Raw genomic sequence first — 24,032 nt, 5'->3', positions numbered from 1 at the left:
GGTTCCACATGTTAGTGACAGTATTTCGACAGCGTCTCTTTCACATGTTAGTGGCGGCTGACTAGTGACACTCAGAAGTGGAACTCTGAGTTTAACCGACTGACATGTTGGTTACAACTTAAGAACTTCAAATGAACAACATAGACAGTGCACCTTCTAAAGCAATTTACCCCAGAGGTTTCAGTCCCCAAGAGGTCTATTTCGATTCTGGAGAGACCAGAAATGAGTGCGTGGAGGTAAGTCACAGTACCCCAATAAGAACAGGATCTTGGATTTAGCTAATGACATTTAATGTCAATTCTCGTTTGGAAGTCAGGAAACTTAAAAGTATCCTTAAAAATCTAAAGAATACAATATAAAAATAATTGCATACCAAGAATCACGATACACGGATGAATACCCTTTTGATTCTGAAAATTACATGATATTCAAAGGAAAACCGGGTGAACGAGTCATGGCACATCGCCCAAAGTTTGGGACAGACTTTTTAGTGGGTAAGTGAATACTTGGATCAGTTGTGAAATTAGAGTCCTACTCAGGTCGTCTTTCAACCTTAACAATAAAATCGGGAAACAAAATCTATTCCCTGAAATGAGAGGCCTGGTGCAGGTCTTTCAATGTGACGCCCGTAGGCGACCTACGCATCGTGATGAGGATGAAATGATGAAGATGGCACATACATCCAGTCCCCATGCCAGGAGAATTAACCAATTATGGTTAAAATTCCCAACCCTGCCGGGAATCAAACCCAGGATCCCTGTGACCAAAGGCCAGCTCGCTAACCATTTAGCCATGGAGCCGTGTCCTCATCCTGAAGTGCTGCAGCTCTTTTCAGGCACACCCCCATTGGAGGTGATCTGCATGTACCATTTCAACCACATACCAGCCCTACTGCCATTCTTAAATTTCTGGCAGTACCGGGAACTGAACCCGGACCCCCAAGGACAGCAGCTAATAACACTAACTGTTACGTTATGGAGGCGGATATCCACTCCCTAATAAATGGTCATGCACCAACTAACATTACTAAGAAGAGACTGTTTTGGAATCTGCTAGACAATATTTTGCAAAGAATTCCACATCATCATGTTAAAATCCATATCGGTGACTACAATGCACAAATTGGAAAACAGAAGAAATATCAATATTGGGTTGGGAAATGGTCTAGCCATACACAAACTTATAAGAATGGAATGTGACTTTATTAACAAAAATCCTTCTAAAGCTAAGACTTGGGTCACACCTATTAGGTGAATATCTACTAGATCATTTGCTGATGTCCTGCTTCCATACATCAGAAATCATGAAACTCAAAATCCTAACAAGGACTACATTTAGACTCTGATCATTATCCAATACAATTTTCCCCTAAAGTAATCCCTGAAAAAAGTAAACTTTACAAAGCTAGTACCACAATGAAAGTATGAAGTAGAGGTTATTAAAAACAATGAAAACATTAAGAAAGAAACAGAACAATTAGATCCACAAAATTTGACACAACTTCAAGCAGGACTCTTATAAACAGCTGAGAACATAGCAACACTCAGAAGAACAAGAAAACAGCTGTGGTGGGGAGATGAATGTGACAAGTTAATTCAACTTAGGCAACAAACATTGGTCATACAATAAAACTCCAGCCACCTTTCAAGAACTCAGGGGAAGATCAAATAACTGCAGAATTTTGGAAAAATGCAGGGGAAAATTTCATCAAAAAAATTCACAAAATTATGTTGCACATCTAGCAATCTGAAATGATCCCCAAGGATTAGAAACTGGTGATAATACACAGGAAATGAAGTAAAACTGACCCAAACAATTATCGAGGGGCCTCCCTTCTACAGATCACATCAAATTCACCACCAAACTGGTGAATACCAAGGTGGATTCAGAAAGAGGACGTCATGTGCAGAGAAAATTTTGACTATAAAAAGCATTATAGCATATTTTCCAAACACATCTACCAAAAATTATGTCATCACATTTGCCAATTTCAAGAAAGTTTACGACAGTATAGATCGCGTCTCACTACTTAAAGTTTTAACAGGATCTGGACTTGACCAAAAGCAAGAAATATTGTAAAGGATATGTTGACTGAAACGAAAGCTAATGTAAAGTTTCAGGGTGGAGGGTGGATGTAGTGATGAGTTTGAAATAAATGCAGGTGTACGTCAAGGTGATGGGCTCTCCCCTTTACTGTTTAACTATTCTCATGAAAAAGTTGTCAGAGAGTGGAGAAAAGCAGGTGCACCATGTCACCGACTAGGACCAAAAATTACAGGTATCGACATAGACAGGCTAGCGTTTGCTGATGATACGGCACTAAATGGCAAAGACATCTCTGATGCACAGAAACTGATTGCTATAATGGAAGAGCAAGCAGCAAAAATAGGACTTAAGATATCATATGAAAAATATCCAAACTGATCCACCTTAACTTACCACTGATATGAATAAAATTGCAAGAGTATAGAAATTTAAGTAGGTAGGTGGATGGATCACTGAAAATGGCAATGAAAATAAATCAGTAGCTTCAACAATTCAGAAACAGGAAACTCCTTTTCAACACACAAAGAATGTTTGTAACAAAAACTGCTTGACCTGGAACAGTAAAATTCCCGTCACTACTTAACAGTGATCAAACCTTTCTTTATGCTTCAGAAACGCTCAATTTACGTCATAAAATGTGAAGGAACAATTAGAGATTAAAAAAAGGAAAATTATGAGGAAAATCTTAGGGCAAAGAATAAAAAATGGAATACATTACCCCAAACCCAACTCAGAAATATATTTTAAAATACCTAAACTTACTGATACAATGAGACTGTGACGAATTCAATTTATTTTGAAAGAATGAATAACAATAAACTGACTTATCAAATACATACATTTTTGCAAATCAAACGTATAAGATAAAAATGGTATAAGCAAGTAGAGAAAAGACCTCACTGAATCAGGATCACCAAATCTGCACGACAGAAATGTAATCAGGAAAACTTTTCACACAAAGGGATTTGAGGAATACGAGAAGAAACCAACACGACATACTTGGTCAGAGGAACAGAAATTACAACAATCGATGAAAATGAAGAACTACTGGACGAAGAGGAAAGCTCAACACATGTTGATTACGCGTGTTCCTAAGTGACCCATTCACACAGAAGACGAATAAGAAGACATCCATAGCTGAAGAAGGTCAAATAACAACCAAAATATGTACTATTATTTATAATTATAACTTGCTAAGTATTGAAAGGTGTGAAATACATACTGTTCCATTTTAAGGCATAATAATTTTATTGGTTCTTTCTCAATGAAAGGCCTCTCATTGAATGAGGTGAGATTATCATCTAGGGAAAAGTATCCACATTAACATCATCTAGTATAGAAATTATGACTGTCAATCCTGTGAGATATATTGACATGTTCCTTTCAAATTTCAAATTACTTTTCCCGTAGTAATTTGGGAGGTTGAAGACAGGCTTACATATGAGTTTTCTAATAGGTTCTGTTATTAATAAATGTTTTCTGTTATTAATAAAGGAACCCACAGAACTCCTTCATTTGGACACCAACACCCCAATAAAAACACCACCAGAGAACATCAATCCCCCCCACAGTAAAGGGAGTCTATCAAGCACTGAATAAATTAAAAAACTACAAAGTGCCAGGAGAAGATCGAACCTTTGTGGAAATCTGGAAATATGCAGGAAGACCAGCAAAAGTTGCCCTCCATCAACAACTTGTCTCTATCTGGATTAAAGAAGAACTACCAGAACACCAGATAACAGCCCTCATTCACCCACTGCAAAAAAGAGACAAAACTGACCCTAATAACTACAGGGAAATCTCGCTCCTAGACATAACATACAAAATCTTTTCAATAATCATCCTTAATAGGATAAGTTTACAACTTGAGAAAGAACTAGAAGAATAACAAGGAGGTTTCAGACCCTGGAGGAACTGTCCTGATCAGATCATGAGTCTTAACACATTGCAGGCCGGGTGCTCATCACACTGCCCAACCCCTGTGCCCAGCCATTATCTGTGTAACTTATTGCTACAGCACATGCACATAAAGAAATGAGTTTAGCTTCACTAACCTTGTACTGATTATGGTGAAATTTACTGAAGACCTTTGGTAAGAGTCCTAATAATGTTTCCTGGTGTGGTATTAGCTCAAATATATTTCTGCACATTGTTTTGGAGTATATGGTGGTTTCAATGAGGGGATCATTTGAACAGTAGTCTTTCCAATATAACTTTTTTTACCTGTCCCATCAATATAAACAAAGCAAAAAGTTTTCCCATCTCACTACTAGTTACATCAGTCCACTTCAAGCTACAGTATTAGGGGATATTTTGTATGACGATGCAGTTTGCTGGTGATGCAAGTTCGTCTGCTCGGCAACAAGTTCAAAGAAATCAAATCAAAAAATAAGCCCTACTACTCTGTCAATGTCTTGTGGTTCTTCAAGAGCCAAGAGCTCCTGGGAAATCCTCTAAAGTCGGTGAACTATTATTTTCTGTCCATTCATCAGAAGAAATAGATATATCACTTCCATTTACACTCACAACATCACTTTCAGCCTCGTTCTCGACCACCACTACTTCACATTGTTTTGGAGGGCGTACATCATTATTATCATACGAGACACTTTTGTCAGAATAGCTTTCAAAATCGAACTCGCAATTGTCAACATCACTAGGGCAATCCCAATACTTATCTGCATATAATTTATTAAGAATCTTGTCGACGCCTAAGCACCATCTTACCCACCACATGGCTCCTTGAACGATGTAAACATGAGATCAGAAAACTTAGCAAATAAATCATAAAACAGAAGAAGAACGTAAAGCAAAGCTAGCATGGAATAAACAAAAGCTTCAACACCGAGATTCTAGTGAGCTTGACTGCCAGCTAGTTTCAGAAGTTTCGACAGATGTCACCGAACGTATGAGTCCCATGAAGACGAGTTAACTCATCACCCATCCGCAATGCTCGGCCAGCCCAACACGAGTAAACTCGTTTTCCATCCGCAATGTGTTAAGTTGATAATGGACTATGAACAGGAGAAGAAAGAGATATATGGTGATAACATTTGTAGATTTCAAGAAAGCTTATGATTGCATCCATAGAGAATCTCTGTTTAAAATTTTAAGACACCTTGAAAATGCCCCCCAAAAATTAAGATTGGCCAAAAAATCAAAACAAACTGCTTGGGTTTCGCCGACAATTTAGCATTACTAGCAGTGGACATAAAAGAAGCAAAAACTCAGATATCAGAACTTCAAAACATTGCAAATAAAATTGGCCTCAAAATATCATTTGAAAAAACAGAAATTATGCCCCAAAAATCCAACACAACTAAAAGAAATTACCATGAATGGTAATAAAATCAAAATAGTAACTCAATTTAAATATCTTGGAGAAGTAATAACACATAACCTAAATGAAAAAAATCTCAGTCCAAACAAGAACAAATAGATTAGCTAAAGCACAAAAATTAACATGGGATATCTACAAAAAGAAATGTCTATCAATAAATGCAAAAATAAAACACTACAACACAGTTATAAAACTGGAAGTTACATATGCAGCAGAAACATTTTTTCACCTGAATAAACACTTCAGAAAAATGAAAGAAGGATTGGAAGAACCTGCATCAACAGAAAATACCAGAAAGATGGACAGTGGCGGATAATACCTAACAAAGTCGTGTACAAAGAGCTAGAACCCATTACAGATACTATGCGTAAGAGGAGACTGGGATTCTTTGGACATATTATGAGGATGCAAGATTCAAGACTTCTAAAACAACTAGTACAACACAATCTCGCCTCAAAACATACAACAGGATGTAAATGGATCAGAGAAGTAAGAGAGGATCTGAAGGAAATAGGCCTTACAACAGAAGACACCACAAACAAGATCAAACTGAATACAAAACTCAAGAATACAAACCTCCACTTTACCATTACACAAAACAAACCAACAACACGCATATTTTCAACCGAGGAAAGGGCATGAAGACCAGAGTGTCTGAAGAAGTACTGGGAGGACCGCAAAGCCCGAACAATCCCTTCAAAGAGACCTGAACGATGGACTGACTAAAGTGACCCTATGCGGTCATAAAAGAAGAAGAAGAAAGGTATTTTCTAGTATTTTCTTAATTTTGTCCTAGAGTTAACTTGTAGACATAAAGACTTGATACCTTAACAATCAAGGTCAGCACAGAGGCTTAACTCTCTTGGTGCCAGGCGGTAGTGCGAGCATCCGCCTGTTAAATTGCCAGAGCCGATCTGGTCGGCCGTTAACAATCCAGTCTGAAGTTGCCAGAGCCGATTACATCGGCCGGCTTAAAATTCTGTGATATACGTAATTTTGAGGCAACCTATAGTGACGTGCATACTTTTGTTACAACCTGTAGTAAAGGGGCTACACGTTATTGTGTGCCTGGCCTTGCTTTGGCAGTTCTAAGAGGGTGTTATACCTTTCACAAGAGTCGTTTCCTGTGTTTACAAATACCGCTAACCGGTCAGTAAGAGATTGCTCCTTGCAGTGAGTGGATTTGTGACAGGAAAATGGCATGTTGTTCACGTGATAATTTTTCAGCAGGTATTGATAACAATAAATTAATGCAGTATTTAGAACAGTGCGAAGTTAACGCTGATGATTTATCGGATAGCGATAGGGAATTTAGTTCAGAGAGTAGCGACGAAATTATACGGGACACGTCCGCGGAATCACCGCAGCTAAAGAAGACACGTTTAATTGTGTCTAACAGCACTAAAGCTACTCTGAATATGGTAGTAGATGAAACTAGTGATAACGAATATGATGATGATGATGATGTCTCTGGAGAACATTTTGTGGAAATTCGTCCCAATGAACCCGACAACATTCCTCAACCTCCTGTCTCCTTCAAGGAATTTCTTGGACCTAAACATGCCCTACCGTCTGATTCTCCGCCCATATCACTCTTCAATTTACTTTTCACTTACTCTCTGCTAAACCTTATAGTCACATATAGTCCTCTATCATTACCTAAATGCCGGTCTCCGCGGGCCAAGTGTAGCGTGCCTGCCTCTCACCCGGGGGTCATGGGTTCGATTCCCGCCCAGGTCAAGAATTTTCGCCTGGTCCTGAGGGTTGGTTCGAGGTTCACTCAATCTAAGTGACCCTAAGCGATTGCAATTGAGGAAATATGTGAGGGTGAGAGGGCGACCCTGGTCTGGAAAGTCTAGAATAATTACTGAGAGGATCCGTCTCACTGACCATGATTCACCTCGTAAACTGCAGGTACCGAACTGAGCAGGTCAAAGCAAATCACGGCTTTAGTGCCATACATTTCTTAATTTCGTAAATTCTGTTGTATTGTAAAATTATTTTTCTAATATATACTACAACCGAAAACGAGAAACTATTTTTTCTGAAAACAAAAACTATAATATCAACTACTTTTTTACTTATTTAATAATTCCGAATTATTTTAATACTGTGTTGTCCGCACATAGAAAATTTGTTGTCAGTATTTGCCAAACATCGATACATACACGCGAATTTTATCGGTGAGTAAAATTGTCTTGTTTTCACTAGTGACATATGTTTGAATTTTTATGTTTTACGTTTTTCTTTTTCTCGTTCAAATTAGTTATTCTATAGAATTGTATTTAGAAATACATTATACATAATTACGTATATTCTTTTGTATCGTAAATTATTTTTTCAAAGTAGATATTGAGAGAGAAAGTGCGAAAATATTTTTCTCTTCCTAAAAATAAACGTTTTAGACAACTATAAATCAACAATAAAACGTCTTTGACTCTTTATATCTCTCCAAACCAGTTTCTTATTCTACGTAGTCGATATGTAGAAAATTTCATGCCGGTATTTGCTATACACCAGTAGATATACGCGAATTTTTAAATACATGTATTTCCACTGAAAACGGCCTGGCACTTTACAGTAGTAGAATGGAGGCGGAGCTCTGGCCTCTTCCAGCTGATGGGGAGCGGCCGACCAGATCGGCTCTTGGCTCCAAGAGGGTTAAGAGATCTTACATTCTGTACGACAACCAATATAGTCAATGCCACCTTAACTGATATGACAGTATAAGCTCAATTCACCTCCATGTTATAGGCAGATGACCACTCCTCCAAGGTGAAGCCATTAGCTGGAGTGATGAACATCCACGGAGCTAACAGCTTTCTCTGGGCCAACTCTCGCTCCTGAGCAGCTAGACTTAGACCCTGGTTGCCGGCGATGGGGCCCAATATCAAGTAGTGACGACCACGAACTATGAGCCCGTTGCCGTACTGAGTCTCATTCAGAGCTTCGTCCACACCAAATGCATCATCGTGTAACAAACGTCTATGAACCTGCAACAAAAAGATAATACAACATGAATGTGAAACTTATGGAGAGTTCAGTTTTCCAGTCACTTCAAATTATACCTTTATTTCAAAGGTATTACTTCAGCCCGGCTGTCATCTTATTTGTAATGTTATATTAAGTGGAGATTAATGAAATCTCACTTAGAGAGCATCTCAGAGGAGAGATGTGTTCATTGCGATGTCCAGGAACCCGCCATCCCGCCCGAAGAAGTACATTTACTTTTATAACAAAATGAGGACTGTTACACGCCATTTTCATTTCTGAAGTAGCTACTTGCATTCCTATTGGCCAATGTGAAGTGGCACGTCATCTTGTTCCCATCAATAATGTTAATCATAATCCATTACCAACTCCGACCAATGGTCTTGTCCAGGTCCTATCCTAACCATCCGCACGGCAAGAACCAGTCCAGACCAATCGTGTTTCCACACAAAAGTAGAGGCCCAGGGCCACTTCGCCCTATATCACTGGTCTTGTCTAGATCCTATCCTAACCGTCCGCACGGCAAGAACCACTCCAGACCAATGGTCTTGTCCAGGTCCTATCCTAACTGGCCGCATGGCAAGAACCAGTCCAGACCAATTGTGTTTCCACACAAAAGTAGAGGCCTAGGGCCGCTTCGCCCTATATCACTGGTCTTGTCCAGATCCTATCCTAACTGTCTGCACAGCAAGAACCATTCCAACCAATGATCTTGTCCAGGTCCTATCCTAACTATCTGCACGGCAAGAACCACTCTGACCAATGGTCTTGTCCAGATCCTATCTTAATTGGCCGCAGGGCAAGAACCAGTCCAGACCAATCGTCTTTTCACACAAAACTAAAGGCCTAGGGCCGCTTTGTGGCTTCTAACCCGGGGGCTTACGCTCCCAGACCCCCTTTGCTTATCCCTCCAGTTATCGAAGCACCACTCGCTCATTAGTTCCCAAGTACGGAGGTTGTCAGCACTGAGCACCATTTGACAACATCCTTCCTGACAAGGCCGCGAGCGTGTAAACAAACGACAATCATTTTGCATGTGTGAAGGTCAAACGACAGTCGTTGCGCGGGTGTGAAAATCTTGACAGCCGGGCTGAATTAATAATATTCCAAATTTTGATTCTGAAGAAGGTGGCCTGACATGCTTCAAGAATTCCTAAGTATAGAAAGTGATTTGGGGAGGAAAATATCAGAAGACAGGCAGTCATAATTCTCAAGCTGTACTTCAATTAAAGCATACATATGAACATTTGAATTTTCAACAAATGAGCAAAGATAGAATAAGTAGTGATTCTTAAGGTTGTGTAAGATGAAGTACAATTTCCACATGCCAAAGGCTGGAAAATTTCAAGTTTTCAAAGAAGTGCATTGTTCCTCATCGGACAGATCACATTATCTCCGTACGTGGATCAATGGTAGAGATGATGGATTCAAACTTGGCAGAGGTAGTCCATTCAACTCTCCATGTTCTACAGTGTCCGACCTTTCGTGACACTTAATAAAAATTAGCCAAGACTCAGCCATAGATCACCCTGGAGATATCCGGTTTATTCCCCCATCTGATAGAGTAATAAAAACCTTTTAAGGCCAATGAAATTGATATGCAAGCAACCTAGATGACCTAAAATTAACCTTCATGCATACAGAAGCTGAGGTATTATTATCGCCATTGTCATCATCGTCGTTATTATTATTAGTTCAAATGGGCCTACTTTGGATCACACTTGTTCAACTGTTGGGCTTTGATCTTTGCCCAGTATTGTAGCATTTTCTGTCGCTGTAACTCCTTTCTTTCATATGTCCAGGGGGTCCCTTACTTCCGGGATTTTTCTTGAAATCCATGGAATTCTTTCAGAGTGTGTCGTACAGACCATTTATCTTGAAGATCTGATATTATTCCCAGTTCTTTGAAGTCCTTCTCAGTAACTGTCAGCCAAGTGGTACGAATCATCTTATTCTGCCAGAAGATGAACAAGCGACTGGTCAGTCTTTTGGGAGGCAGTATTATTATTATAAGGCCATAGAAAGCTACTCTCCTTTTCCATAGCACAATCAGAGAGCCTCTCTATATGTTTACAGAGCTCAGAATTGTACCGTCTATGGAATTCCTCATTTTCCTTTACCGGACCTAAGATTTTCCTGAGAGATCTCCTCTCTCTCTGACTTGCAGGTTCTCCATCAGACCTCTTTGGTTCAATGAAAGACACTCCATGGTATCAAATGCAGTAGAGATAATACAGAACAGTCTGCGAGATATCGAGGGACAGCGATTGGAACTCTGATGGTGTGACCTGGAGTTACTGATTCTGTCATAAGAGCACGTGTATTAGTTAGTGAAGTTTTTGGCATTATTTATGCATTTGCAGCAGGTTAACGTAAGTAAATAGTAGTGTGTCATTCATTTATATCTCCTCTGAACAAGAGTGGAAGGATATGTGCTGTGTTTGGCTGCAATAATTATGAAGTGCAGAAGGATTCACAGTCTTTCTTCCATTTCCCTCATGACAAGAAAATGTAAGTAAATAATGTGTTTACATATATATTCTTCCAGTGACAAAGACTTCTAAACCTGCGCAACCCATATTTTAACTGCCTTAAAATATAATAAGCTTATTTTATTGTATATTGCAGCAGTTAACCTCCAATGCCGATGTGTTGTTGTAGGCGTGATCTGTCGGATTTGAAATGTCAGAAGTGATTCGGATAAGGTGTACAAGAAAGAAGGGACCTTACGCTTGAGTAATTATTATAAGACAATGTAACCAGAATACTAACAGGTAGGCCATTCTGGGGAGCTGGTGCACGTGACATCATCCTGAGGATAGTGCTACCGCCAGATTCAATGCATTATGTGTTAAAGGGTACAGTTAGCTGAGAGTTTTTTGACTTAATATTGTTAGATATTTTAATTACACTCCACTTAGTCGTGTATCGAGGAAAGCAATGGCAAACTACCTCACTACTCATCTTGCCTAGTAGCCTCATTTTGGTGCTGCCATTGTTTTTTTGGGTTTTCTTATAACCGCATAACCTTTGGTGGTGCTATATGAGGATCCGACCAGCCTCTGGGCAGATGACCTAACAGATAGTCGTGTATCTTTAGAGAACATAACATTTATCATTTAAAATTAATGCAAAAATATAGCGCCTCACATCTGTAGCTGTAATGATACACATACACTAACAGCGGCGATTGCAAAATAGAGAAAAATATAATTTTATGAACAAAGTACTTGAACTAATAAGCATATAAATGAGATAAACACTGAATTCAATATTTTTAACTTAACATAAAGGACAGTTAGTATCCAACTTATTATAGATAATTATCGCAGCTTCAAAAGAAAGAAAATTATGAGTTTTATGACATGTAGGTTACAGGAAATGCAATAATTCAAGAATATTTTGTTATACATCTAGACTTATGTTCTATTGGAGATTAGATATTAACTCATCTTAAATGATGATAATGCTACCTGGAGAAGATTCTTCTCTACAGCATTCTTTCGTAAAATGTCCATATATCTTTTCTGGTTCGTTTAATCCTAATGGATGTTTTTGTTCTCACATACAGCAATATAATTTTGTTGTGAATTTCAAGGAATTGTGTGGACCTAAAATCACATCATCGGATGAATCGTAACAAAAGACCATCTATATTCATTTTGTTGCAGTCGATAACTACTACCTTCTGTAAGTGCTTAAATGTTTTGCCTTTAGCCTTAACGAGATCGAGAACCTCTGTCAGAATTCCAGGTTTACTTTTAAAAATGCTTGGCCCAATTTTGAAAGGTTGAGTGAAAATATAGAGGATATCTCTTTTTTAGCAAATAAACATATGCCAGAGAAGAGAGAGCTGTTGGCCCGGAGAGGAACATGACCAGACACGCTTCAGTTCACTACAGGCTTCTTGTTTTGAATTGTGCAGGATCGTTTCGTAAAAGGTACAGCATGTTTCGTAACTTGGGACTTGTTTAGGGCCATAAATTATTTTCTTAACACGTTCAATGCGGATCACGCGCTAGGCACATGACGCTACTTTATAAGCATGTGTGGAGCACGCGCCTAGTGCATCATGGGACGGTTGCTAGGAAATGTGAATCACAGGTTTCCCGCATGGTGAGAAAGGCTCTGATTGTCATCCCGCACATCGTGTAAATCCAGTCTACTAGCAGATTCATCCATAGTCATATTTGCGCATGCGTATTCTGTTTCCCGCATATTTCCTCTCCAGAGTTGTCGAATACATCATCATTCATTTATGGGATCTTTGAGCAGCAAGACCACTTCAATGTGAGGCAAGACACTGCATTTTCTGTTTATTATTACTTCAAGAGAATTACGAGTGATTTCGCTTTTCAAATAAATGCGGTAAATTCCATTACTGCAATATGTTCAGTAAAAGAACTGAACTTGTAATTGTCATTTATTCTTGCATCATATATGTGTATAACACGAACGAAACTTCTAATTGTCCTTTATTCCTGCATCATATTTGTAAGTAACTTGAAATAACGTGCAGTAATCATTTTTGACTGCGTCGTGATGCTTATGTTATCATTATATTTATATTTTTTTTCAGATGGCCGACAATGTGGTTCCTTCAACGTTACGAGACCCACCCATTTAGCCAAAGTGTTCCATTTTTGTTTGTCAAATTCTGTAATAGAGAAGTGTAAATATGAATATATGTGTGTAACATACTTTATACATTTGTTTGCTATCCACGGTAAATAATGCACAGTAATCTACCAACGCGCGTGGCGCGTGATCCGTCTGGTGACCAGTATTACTTCTCGATTTCAACTACCGCGCGGGTCACGCACCAGGCGCGTAAGTCGAATAAGTCCTACCAACGTACAAAACTTCGATAATTACAACTTTTAAAAGAGTCCCACACAAATATTTTGTTCAGGTTGGCAGGTATGTCACGTTCTGCTAATACGCAGTGAACGTGTTAATGATAAATTTACCGTCTTCAGTCTCTGTATTTCTATTTTCAGCTGACTGATTTCTTCTGTGGTATTGCCAGCTACCTCAAGAATCATATCTGTACTCGTTGACTGGTTAAGTTCTGTAGAACCTAATGTAATAATTTCTCTATACAAGTAGAAAATTATAGAGATAAGGAAATATAGTAACAGGAATAGCCTATTCACAATAATTTCAGACTTTTTTCCATTCAGAATATCAGTATAGTCATTATTTTAATACCACTAATGACGCAAATGTTGTCAGCTGATCGTCATCATTTCGTGTACTTGTAGCATTGATGCCATTTCCATGCCAGTTAGGAATATTTTAGAGGCCACAGCATCTGCCTTCAATTACCTTTTTATAATGGCAAGCCCAGCAGTTCATTTTTTAAGTCCCGTTCATAGTTATGAGGGAAGAAATGTGCAGAACAAATTCTAGCAGCGTTAGAGTTGATTCTATCAGCTCTTTGACACCATAACATCCATTTAGCCCATAAATAATAATTTTTTGTAAAACCAAAACCAAACCCCACAGCACAACAGCCCCGAATGGCCATGGCCTACCAAGCGACTGCTGCTCAGCCCAAAAGCCTGCAGATTATGAGGTATAGTCAGCACAACGAATCCTTTCGGCCGTTATTCTTGGCCTCCTAGAGCGGAGTCGCCATCTCACCGTCATACAGCTCCTCAACTGTAATCAAGTAGGCTGAGTAGACCTTGAACCAGCCCTCAGATCCAGGTAAATATTTCTGACCAGGCCATGAATCAAACCCGGGGACCTCCGGGTAAGAGGCAGGCACGCTACCCCTACACTGCGGGACTGGCAATTTTTTCGAAAGCCGCAATAAATTATATTCTCAGTTTTACGGGTAATATTTTCTACAGTCTCAAACAGTGCAGTTATTCCTGCTTCTACTGATTTTACTACCTCCCTGCAGTAAATCACAGCACATGATCTAAACTTCACTCACATATTGAACTAATTCACTTAATAAACATTATGATACAGCTAACAAGAGACCACTTACTAATGTTACCGCTTGGAACACGTTGTAGAAGCGTCCTCACAAGCTACGAGAGCAGTTAGCGCAGGAACGCATTTCCGGCACCCACTGATTATAAGATCTGTCCAGATCATTTCCAGGCCAGCGACTTTAGAAATAAAGCCAAGGGTATGTTATATTAATTTTCCCTCTAATGTACGTAAATATTTCTCAAAACATGACTATCAGCAACATTTTCATGCTTTAAAAAAAAAAAAAAAAGGTTATGCCTCTTCTCACATTAAAGCTGAGATCTATACCAACAAAGAATCTCCCCAAAAATAAGACATCAAATGCTACCACTCCTTCCAAAAGGTGGTAGTCCTTCCAAGAGAAAAAGACAGGAATTTGCCAATCTGTTTATTGACAAGTGTCTTAATGTGATGATATGTTTTTAAAATAAGGGAATAGACAAATCTAACTGTAAACATTCAGGCAGGAACTTTTCTTTTCACAATTTGTTTTAGATTGCACTGACATAGATAGGTCTTATGTCAACAATGATACAGGAAGCGGCCATGGCCTTAATTAACGAAAATGAGAAACCACGGAAAACCACCTTCAGGACTGCCGATATTGGGGCTCAAAACTACTACTTCCGGATGCAAGCTCACAGCTGAGCGCCCCGTACAACTCACTGGTCAGGCAGGAATGCCAAGGCAAAGAAAAAAAAAAGTAATGAGTAAATGAAAGATCATTCCCTTTCACAGCAGTGTATTTCATATCGTAACTTCTAGATAAATGAAGTCAACATCTTAATCACACTTTCTTTCTAGATATAATTTATTTATCCATTTCCATATATGAAATTTCACTGATATTTGAATTTAGCGCAAATTTCCAGGTCACATCACTACGAGCGCCACTTTCGAATTGTCTCCCATTTTAACCAGGTTGTTAAATCCAGAAGTGCCCTGTATTGTCTATACTGTATTTGATGGTAAACAGAACTTCTGGTCACATAATTGTTGTGTAGTGCTTCAGTTTTAGACTGTGTCACAGGCATGTTATGTTATGTTCTTTGTCAGTCGATGGACCAGTTCCAACTTCTTGACTCTCATAGGTAATAATGCTCTTTCTGATAAGTTGGATTCAATCCATTCGCCAAGATACTTACATTTCTCAGTCCTCTTGATATCCCCCCCCCCACCTTTCTAGTAGTATCTCTCTGCTTGCTTCTTTGATGTTGGTGAAGAACTCTGTTTTTTAATAACAACACTTGAAGACCCAATTTGGCTGCCTGTCTTCTGAGGCAACTGACCTGTATCGTTGCTGTATCCAGCGAATTGGCAATCAGTGCCATTGGTTACCAAAGACCAGCAATCTACAACCAGCCCTTTCTTCTTATGACCCAGGTATATACCACTCTGGACACCCAAGTCTGTCAGTTCTTTGTGCCATTCTCTCACAAACTTTCCAAGGACACAGTTAAAGAGAAGTGGAGAAAATCTATCCCCTTGTCTAACTGTAACCTTGGAATGGGTGTTAGTCAAGGTTTCTAGAATAAGTCTGCAGATTTTGTTGTCTAATAACAGTTCCTGGAGAATTTTATTAAGCATTTCTCTATCAACAGAGTCGTAAGCCTTCCAAAAATCAACAAAGGTGATGACTACCTTGTGGATTCTCATTTTGGAGTATTCCCTGATATTCTCCGAGTTAACTGTCCAGTTGACTTTCTGCCTGTGTGAATAATACAAGTATGAAGAATGAGATTTCCACCTAATCAATACTTTATTACAAAATGTTTAAAGTTATCTACATTGAAACAGTACTGGTTTCGACCTGTAAAAAGGTCATCATCAGCTGTTGGTGAACCTGCTTAATAGCGATTGTACGTAAAACATTACTAAAACTAACAAGAATGCCTTATTCTAATATAATATTACTATTAAGATATATACATATGGTACAATATGGGGCTTAGACTCGTTGGAGTTCCATTCAAAAATCTGTGCTGTTGCCAACATTATGTCAAACAATATACATATGGTGCAATAAAGGGCTTTGGCTTGCTGGAGTCCCTTGAATGCCACACACTCCAAAAATTGTATAACAGAGGTTGAGAATACAGTTCCTATAGAATAGAGGATCACTGAGGTTTCGGTGTCAAATTGAAACGTCTATGCAGCATGTCGGCACTGAGACCAACCGTTGTGAATACACAATCAAGGTGCTTTGTTGGGCCGCAATTTTGCGGGGAGCGTAATCGACTGAGGTTCTGTAGCTTGTTCATTCTTAGTGTATGATGTTGCTGATAAATACTAGTTTCCAGGTTCCTTGTTGAGGCATATCATGCTATGGATGAAGTTTTGAAATTAAAGAAAGGTTGATAGAGTTCCCCTCTTCACACTTGCATTTGTGCTCAGGTAAATTCAAAAATCTGAGAAAGAAAAAGGAAGTGGAATTAGAATAACTGATAGAGAGTGCCTGCTAAATGGTTTGTGTGCTATAGAGTGTGTGTTACTTACGTGTGGGCTGGATATGTCTTCAAGTGTAGTCGGGAGTGTGCTGCATCTTGTTGCGTGTGCGTCGTGTTGCTGTCGTAGTGTTCAGATTGAGAGGTGGTGGGGAGGGGGAAGCAGCTTCTGGAGGGGGTGGGGTGGAGTGGGTTGTGTCTTTTGGGTTTTGTGTGGGTTTGTGTCTGCTGATTCTTTTTAAATATGTGTCTTTTAGAATGGGAATGGCTGTGTTGAAGAGGATGTTAGTTTTATCTGTGATTTCATTTAAGTTGAGGTTGTGATTAGCGTATTGGTCCATATTGATATAAAAATCTTCCATTATGTTGAGCAATGGGCCTGTGGGGTTCATATTTAGAATTTCCATATCGTTCTCGATATTAGTGAACTTATGCTTGTGTTCTTCGACATGCTGCCCTATGGATGAAAAGCGGTTATATTTAGTGGCATTGACATGTTCGTTGTAGCGAATGGAAAAGCATCTGCCGGTACGTCCGATGTAGCTGGCTTCACAATCGTTGCATTTCATGCGGTACACTCCTGAGTGGCTGTATTTGTTGTTTTCATTGACAGATTTAGTGTTATGTAAAATGGAAGCATTATTACATGTGGTTCTGTAAGCTATTCTTAGATTGTGTCTTTTGAAAATATTAGTTATGGGGTGGATGTAGTGCGTAGTCTTTCTTAGGTTTGTTGTTTCTACTTAATTTGGATTTCGGTTGGTGTTTTATTTTGTGAATGATATTGTTTATCATGTTTCTGCTGTATCCGTTATATATTATGCTCCGCTATTTCGTGAATTAGGTTTAGTTCCTTGTTTAATTCTTCTTGGGACAGGGGAATGTTGAAAGCTCTGTATATCATACTGTAGTATGCTGCCTTCTTGTGTGCATTGGGGTGAGTGGAATCTATTTTTATGGTATTGGAGGTTTGTGTAGGTTTTCTATAGATTTTGTATGTCAAGTGGTCTTCTGTTTTGGTGATGGATAAATCAAGATAATTCAGAGTGTGATTTTTCTCGGTTTCCATCGTAAATTTTATGTGTGGATCTATTTTGTTTAGCTGTTCGAGTATGTTGTTTTCGTTTGTAAACCTGCAGTCTATAACAATGAAGATATCATCTACAAACCTGCACCAGAATGATATATTGTCAATTTTGCTCATTTCTGAGTGTTCTAAGTGGTCTATGTAGATCTCGGCTAGTATTCCTGAAGCTGGTGAACCCATGGGAAGGCCTTGTTGTTTGTAGATAGTGTCGTGGAATCTAAAGTAATTAATGTTGAGGGCAAATTCAAGTAAATTAATGAATTCATCTATTTCAAGGACACTCAGATTACTGTGATTTCTAAAATTTGATTCTATTAGTCTTATCGTTTTCTGTATGGGTATGTTGGGATACATGTTAGTGATATCATATGATGCTAGAGCGTGGTGTTGTTCGATTTTCAGTTCTTTAGTGATGTTGCAGAATTCTATTGAGTTTCGTACTGATTTCTTGGCTAAGAATTTGTAGTGTTTCTTGAGAAATGTTTGTATGAAGCATGATAATTTGTACGTCGGGCTTAATCTGTAATTTATGACCGGTCTCATGGGTACTTCGTCTTAGTGGATTTTAGGGTAGGCTTTCGCTGACGGCAGTTTGGGGTTCATTATAGTCAGCTTCGTGGTTTCTTGTTCGTTACGGAGAAAATGGGTGTTTTCCAGTAATGTTTTGAGATTTTTTTGGATACTGGCAGTTGGATCTTTTCGTTTAATTTGAAAGGTGTCGTCTGAGAAACACTGTTTAGTTTTATTGATGTATTGGTTTCTGTCGATGATGACTGTGGTATTACCTTTGTCTGCCTTTGTTATTAATAGATTGTTATGCTTGATTTTGTCTTTGAGTTTCCTGAGTTGGATATTATCAGTTTTGCTTTTACAGTTGATGTTGTTGTTAATCTTGTTAATGTACAGCGGTAATGATGACACGGAAGTCTGAAGTCCGCTACATATTTTAATTGCTAAGTTATTAAATACGGTCAACCCAAACCATAGTAAAGTCCCTCAGATATTTAAATCTTTAGAATTAAAGGCTCCCTCTAGTTCGTTAAATACCGACCCCATACGTGCTCCTTCAAATAACACCCCTCCTATATTGACTACAACATGTGAGGCTCCGCCTACCGGTACCCCCTCCTCCCTTCAGCATTCCCCAGCACCTCCACAGCATCGATACTACACTAGAAGTAGGAACTTCAAACAGACTAATGCTGCAGATACATTAGGACATAAGTTACATCTTGAGAATAAGTAAGCACACATTATTCAACATATAGTTTTCAGTGATATACTCTCGGCCTAATTTCCCGTCGTCAAGTTAGTTTTCCGTTTCATTCCAGATTGACAACATTGTTTACCACGGACATCCACGCCTACATGAGGCATTGTCTGGTTACACGAAATTGTCGTCCAACCTACCTTCTTTTAATTGGATATTTTTAGCAGCGTTTAAGGCAAATTCTTCAATGTATTTTAGCACTTCACGACATACTACGATTTTTATCCAACTTTCCAAGACGTCTTAATCTATACCGCCTCCAATTTGACTACATATTTTCATCCTTATTTTAAATTTTGGCCTCAAACATGAGCAAATACTGTATCTTTTAACCGTCTTGTTCCTGTCCTGTGACACCTTATTTTTGATATTCTGTTTTCCAAATGTAATATATATTGTTCAAGCTTTTTATCAAATCGATCCATTTCAGTGTCAGACGTACATTATTTTTTAAAAACAATGTGTGACAATTACTTTTAGACGAACGTTTCAATTTTTCAAAGCGATTTTAGCATAAGTTCTGTACTATAAACATTTTGCGTCCATAGTATTAACACTTGTAAATATTCTTCAATATGTTTTATGTAAATTATTATGACTCCTTAGACCATGTGTGTTTTAAGATTGATTGAGGCTGATGATGCCCAATAAACAGTGGGCAAAACATGTACCCTTCAAATTTCTGGTAATTTCCATGTGTATTTAACCACGCAATAGTGGAATAAATTGTATTGAATAGGTGGTATTAAAATTATTCCTTGTATAAACTTTGTGATTAGCTATTCTTCAATACGGAGTAATGATGAGAATAATGGTTTGTAATATTGCAGATGTCCTCAGTGTGTCTGGTTGTGCTCCCCAAGATGTTCCAGTTAGCTTCCACACAATACTGTTTCTAGCAGCCACTTTCTGCTTGATGTTCAAACAATGTTTTCTGTAGATTAAGGCACGATCCAGAGTGACTCCGAGGTACTTTGGGGTAGGATTGTGTTGTAATGCTATGCCTTGCCAAGTGACCTTCAGAGTTCGGGAAGCTTCTCTGTTGTTTAGATGGAAAACACAGGTTTGCGTTTTAGTTGGGTTTGGTGTTAGTTGATTATTCTTGTAATAGCCAGCAAGAGTGTATAGAGCTTTGGACAATGTTTGTTCAATCACCTCGAAGTTATCCCCGTGAGAAGTGATGACACAATCATCAGCATAGATGAAACTATTCGTCCCGGCAGGAAGAGGCTGACCATTTGTGTAAATATTGAAAAGCATTGGTGCCAACACGCTTCCCTGAGGTAGTCCGTTCTTCCGTATCCTCCACTTGCTTCTTTTTTCCTAGAACTCAACGAAGAAACTTTGATTTTGAAGTAGGTTTCTAATGGCACAAGTCAGATGAAAGTCTTTTGTCATGCTATATACCTTTATACCTTTATATATCAATAAAGTATTGATTAGGTGGAAGATTCCCATCTTTATAATTGTGTATACTAAACTATCAATACGGACATGAAACTAATAGATTATAATAAGAAAGTAATTATCCAAATCAAGATGCACCATTTGCTGTTCATCACCCTGGGCCTGTGAAGTTTTCTCACCGGGCAAGTTGGTCGTGCGGTTAGGGGCGCGCAGCTGTGAGCTTGCATCCGGGAGTTAGTGGGTTTGAGCCCCACTGTTGGCAACCCTGAAGATGGTTCTCCATGGTTTCCCATTTTCACACCAGGCAAATGCTGGGGCTGAGCCTTAATTAAGGCCATGGCCGATTCCTTCCCACACCTAGGCCTTCCCTATCCCATCGTCGCCATAAGACCTGTCTGAGTCGGTGCGACATAAAACAAGTTGTTGTTGAACTTTTCTCCCCGTAATGCAACTCCCATTACGTGGAAAGAACTCAAAATCCATTTCATTAAAAAAATGTGTTTTACTTAGCATTCGAAATGAAAAGTGGAGAACTGTGCGGGAATATGTATGTTTCAGAATACCATCTTACAGGAATAAATTATCTATCAAAAATTCTTTTGTTAGGGCAAAATATTTCAAAAATTTCCTTTGTTGAAACAATTTTTAATTGCAGTTTATGATAGAAATCGTGAGAATACTTTTTGTTATTTCTGTCATCTTCATGTACACCAGTCTTTCAGCTTTCATACTATGGATTTATTACAATTAATATACGATTATAAAGGCACGGTTTTGTTGTCATGGTGTATACTGAAGAAAATAACTGCAGCATTTGACAGATAAACCTGCAGCAGTTCTAAGGTTAATCCTGTTAAATTTTTGCTTTCTTCTAAATAAATCCAATAATACAGTACCAACAACAACAAAAATAATCATACTAGACATCATTAACAACATTGCACAGAGAACTTGCCAGGCCATAGTTTGAGAGTTCAAATAACCCAGCAGTGTTGTGTACTTGCTGTTAGTTATTAACAGAACTTACCATAAGTTCTAACTGCCCGTCGTTTAGGCTGGTGCCCCCCTGAGCTCTGTCTGTCAACACAGCCATCTCCAACTTGGAAACTTCATCCCTCAGAACGATCTTCGACGTGACTGGGTAGTAGTTGCCTGCGACAGGCTCTGATACTTTAACTCTCCACGTTGGACGCTGGTTACGTCTCCGTTGCAGCATTTCACGCCCATTAGAATCGGTGTAGAAGACACCGTTGGTATTGAGATCCGAAGAGAAGCGAGAAACCACCTCCTTACCAACAGCATCACTGGAATAGAACACATTTGAAATTAAAAGAAGAGTTTCATGTAATTCACTGAATATTTCTCAAGGAACAAAAAATGACTTAAGTATTATTTTTGTAAGAATAAAATTAAAAGATGAGTTGTACAAATCATAGACTGAGTGACAGTGCAGTAGTTTTCAATCCAAGTTTGATTTCCAGCCAAGCTGTTGAATTTTAATCATCATCATCTCCTATCAGTACAGTCACAGGTGTCTATCCTGAGCCAGTCTTGTCAACTCAGCATAGATCTTACAGTTCAGGTAGTTGCGGTAAAACACACTGCGTTGTCTGGTTCCTGTTCTCAGCAACTCTGAAAAGAGTGGGGGTACTGAGCCCATAGCATTCTCATAGATTAAATATACAAGATATTCTCCTTCTTCCCCTACATCTCCTTCCATCAATTTTACCTTGTAAGATAAGATGAAGGAGCCTATATTTATAATTTTGAATGATATGGCCAAATTAGTTAAGTTTCTTCTTTTTCATATTGTGCATGTCCTCCAGCTCTTTGTTCAGGCCTTGGAGTACTTCATTTTTAAGTATTCTGTCAACCCATGATGCTCTGAACAGGAGTTCGTAGCACCACATCTTGAAAGATCGAAGTTTTTTGGTGGTGATCTATGTTAGTATCCAAGTCTTGGGACCATAAACTAAGTAAACTCTTTCAAGATTAAAATTATTGTGTCCACCTTTTCAATACAAATATATATATTTTTAGTGGTTAAATTCTACATGAATTAAACACACCAGTTAGGGACATGTTTCGCCCTAGTTATGGGCATCTTCAGCCTATATTAATCTTAAGGTCAAGAATTAAAACTATAAACATTGGAACTTGTAGTGAACTAACTTAATACTAAATACAATTGTCTTATGCTATTTACATAGTTTACAATATGTACAGTATGTACAATATAGTTTACAATATGTACAGTATGTACAATATAGTTTACAATATGTACAGTATGTACAATATGTGCATTAACTTTGCCACAATTTATGAACAATGAATTAACTTATTTTATAATGACTAGACTTCCAATTGTGGATTGGATTGATCACAGCGTGAATTGGGGTTTCTCAAATTGTATTGACTAGAATTTATCACTGCCGAGTTGGGGTTTCTTCAGCTGTTATGGTCGCCTGAGTCGTAAGAATTTTTACAAAACAGGAATCTTGGTTACAGTCATTAATATTCAATTTATAGTCCACATGTTGATATAGTGAGTTATCATAGATCAGTTGTACCATACTGATGCTGCACTGCAAATCGATTGTAAATTATTGTGTGTATATTTCAAAAATATATATATTCATGGACATTGCTCTTCATACTCTGCATGAACACCATTACAAACGACATCCAGACAAGGCATCCATGGATGTTATACACTGATGATGACATGTTAGCTAACAATATATGATGGATGATCGACTCTCGATGGACGAAACGTATCTTCAGAATATTTGACTCAAAACCAAAAACTGCAATCTTTTTAGAGCAGCCATCAAGACTTTTGGGACTTTCCGGAATGAAAAATGGGCATCTGGTGCTAAATGGACAGAAGAACATCATGCTAAACATAGTGAGCTAATGAAGACTATGTGGATCAAGCAAAAAATGAACAAATGCCAGAATGTAAAGTGAGGTTTATCGTGGTCCCTAGTTGGCCGATTAGCAAAGTTGAATGAATGAATGAATAATAATAACAACTGAAACAACTGAGGAAGCACGGGAGCAAATCCTTGAACTAGAGAAAAGAGCAGCTAAAATAGGTCTTCACATCTTCTTCGAAAAACGCAAAATCACGACAAACAACAAACAGCCACATAAATACCTCAAAGTCCACGAACAAAAGATTGAAATAGTAAAAAATTTTAAATATCTCTGAGAATGGATTAGTTGGAATGTTGTGAAATGCAAAGCAATGGAATTCAGGAAAAATGAACTTCAACTGGCTTTCCAACTAACAAAAGATCAACAAGAAATCCCTTCCATAGGGGTCCAAAATAAAACATTATAAAACACTGATTAAACCAGAAGCACTATTTGCAGGAGAAACACTAAACATAAATTTTTTAAAGGCTAGATGGAGAAACTCGAGGTAAAAAAAAGGAAAATTTTAAGAAAGATCAT

The 24,032-nt window shown here is 38.4% G+C and overlaps 1 protein-coding gene across 1 annotated transcript in view; it reads right to left on the bottom strand.

Moving 5' to 3' along the window:
* The window catches only part of LOC136883302 (lysosomal alpha-mannosidase), a 220,842-nt gene that overhangs the window by 11,422 nt on the left and 185,388 nt on the right, over positions 1-24,032 (bottom strand). The window contains exons 14-15 of the mRNA XM_067155536.2: positions 21,601-21,877; positions 8,128-8,379 (exon numbers count right to left, since the gene is read on the bottom strand). Coding sequence (XP_067011637.2) covers positions 8,128-8,379; positions 21,601-21,877 — 529 coding nt within the window. The remainder of the gene's footprint in view (positions 1-8,127; positions 8,380-21,600; positions 21,878-24,032) is intronic.

This window comes from Anabrus simplex, chromosome 11, assembly GCF_040414725.1.
Source record: "Anabrus simplex isolate iqAnaSimp1 chromosome 11, ASM4041472v1, whole genome shotgun sequence".
In the NCBI taxonomy this organism is placed as follows: domain Eukaryota; kingdom Metazoa; phylum Arthropoda; class Insecta; order Orthoptera; family Tettigoniidae; genus Anabrus; species Anabrus simplex.
The sequence above is the reverse complement of the archived record's forward strand: the minus strand, read 5'-3'. Positions and strand labels throughout refer to the sequence as shown.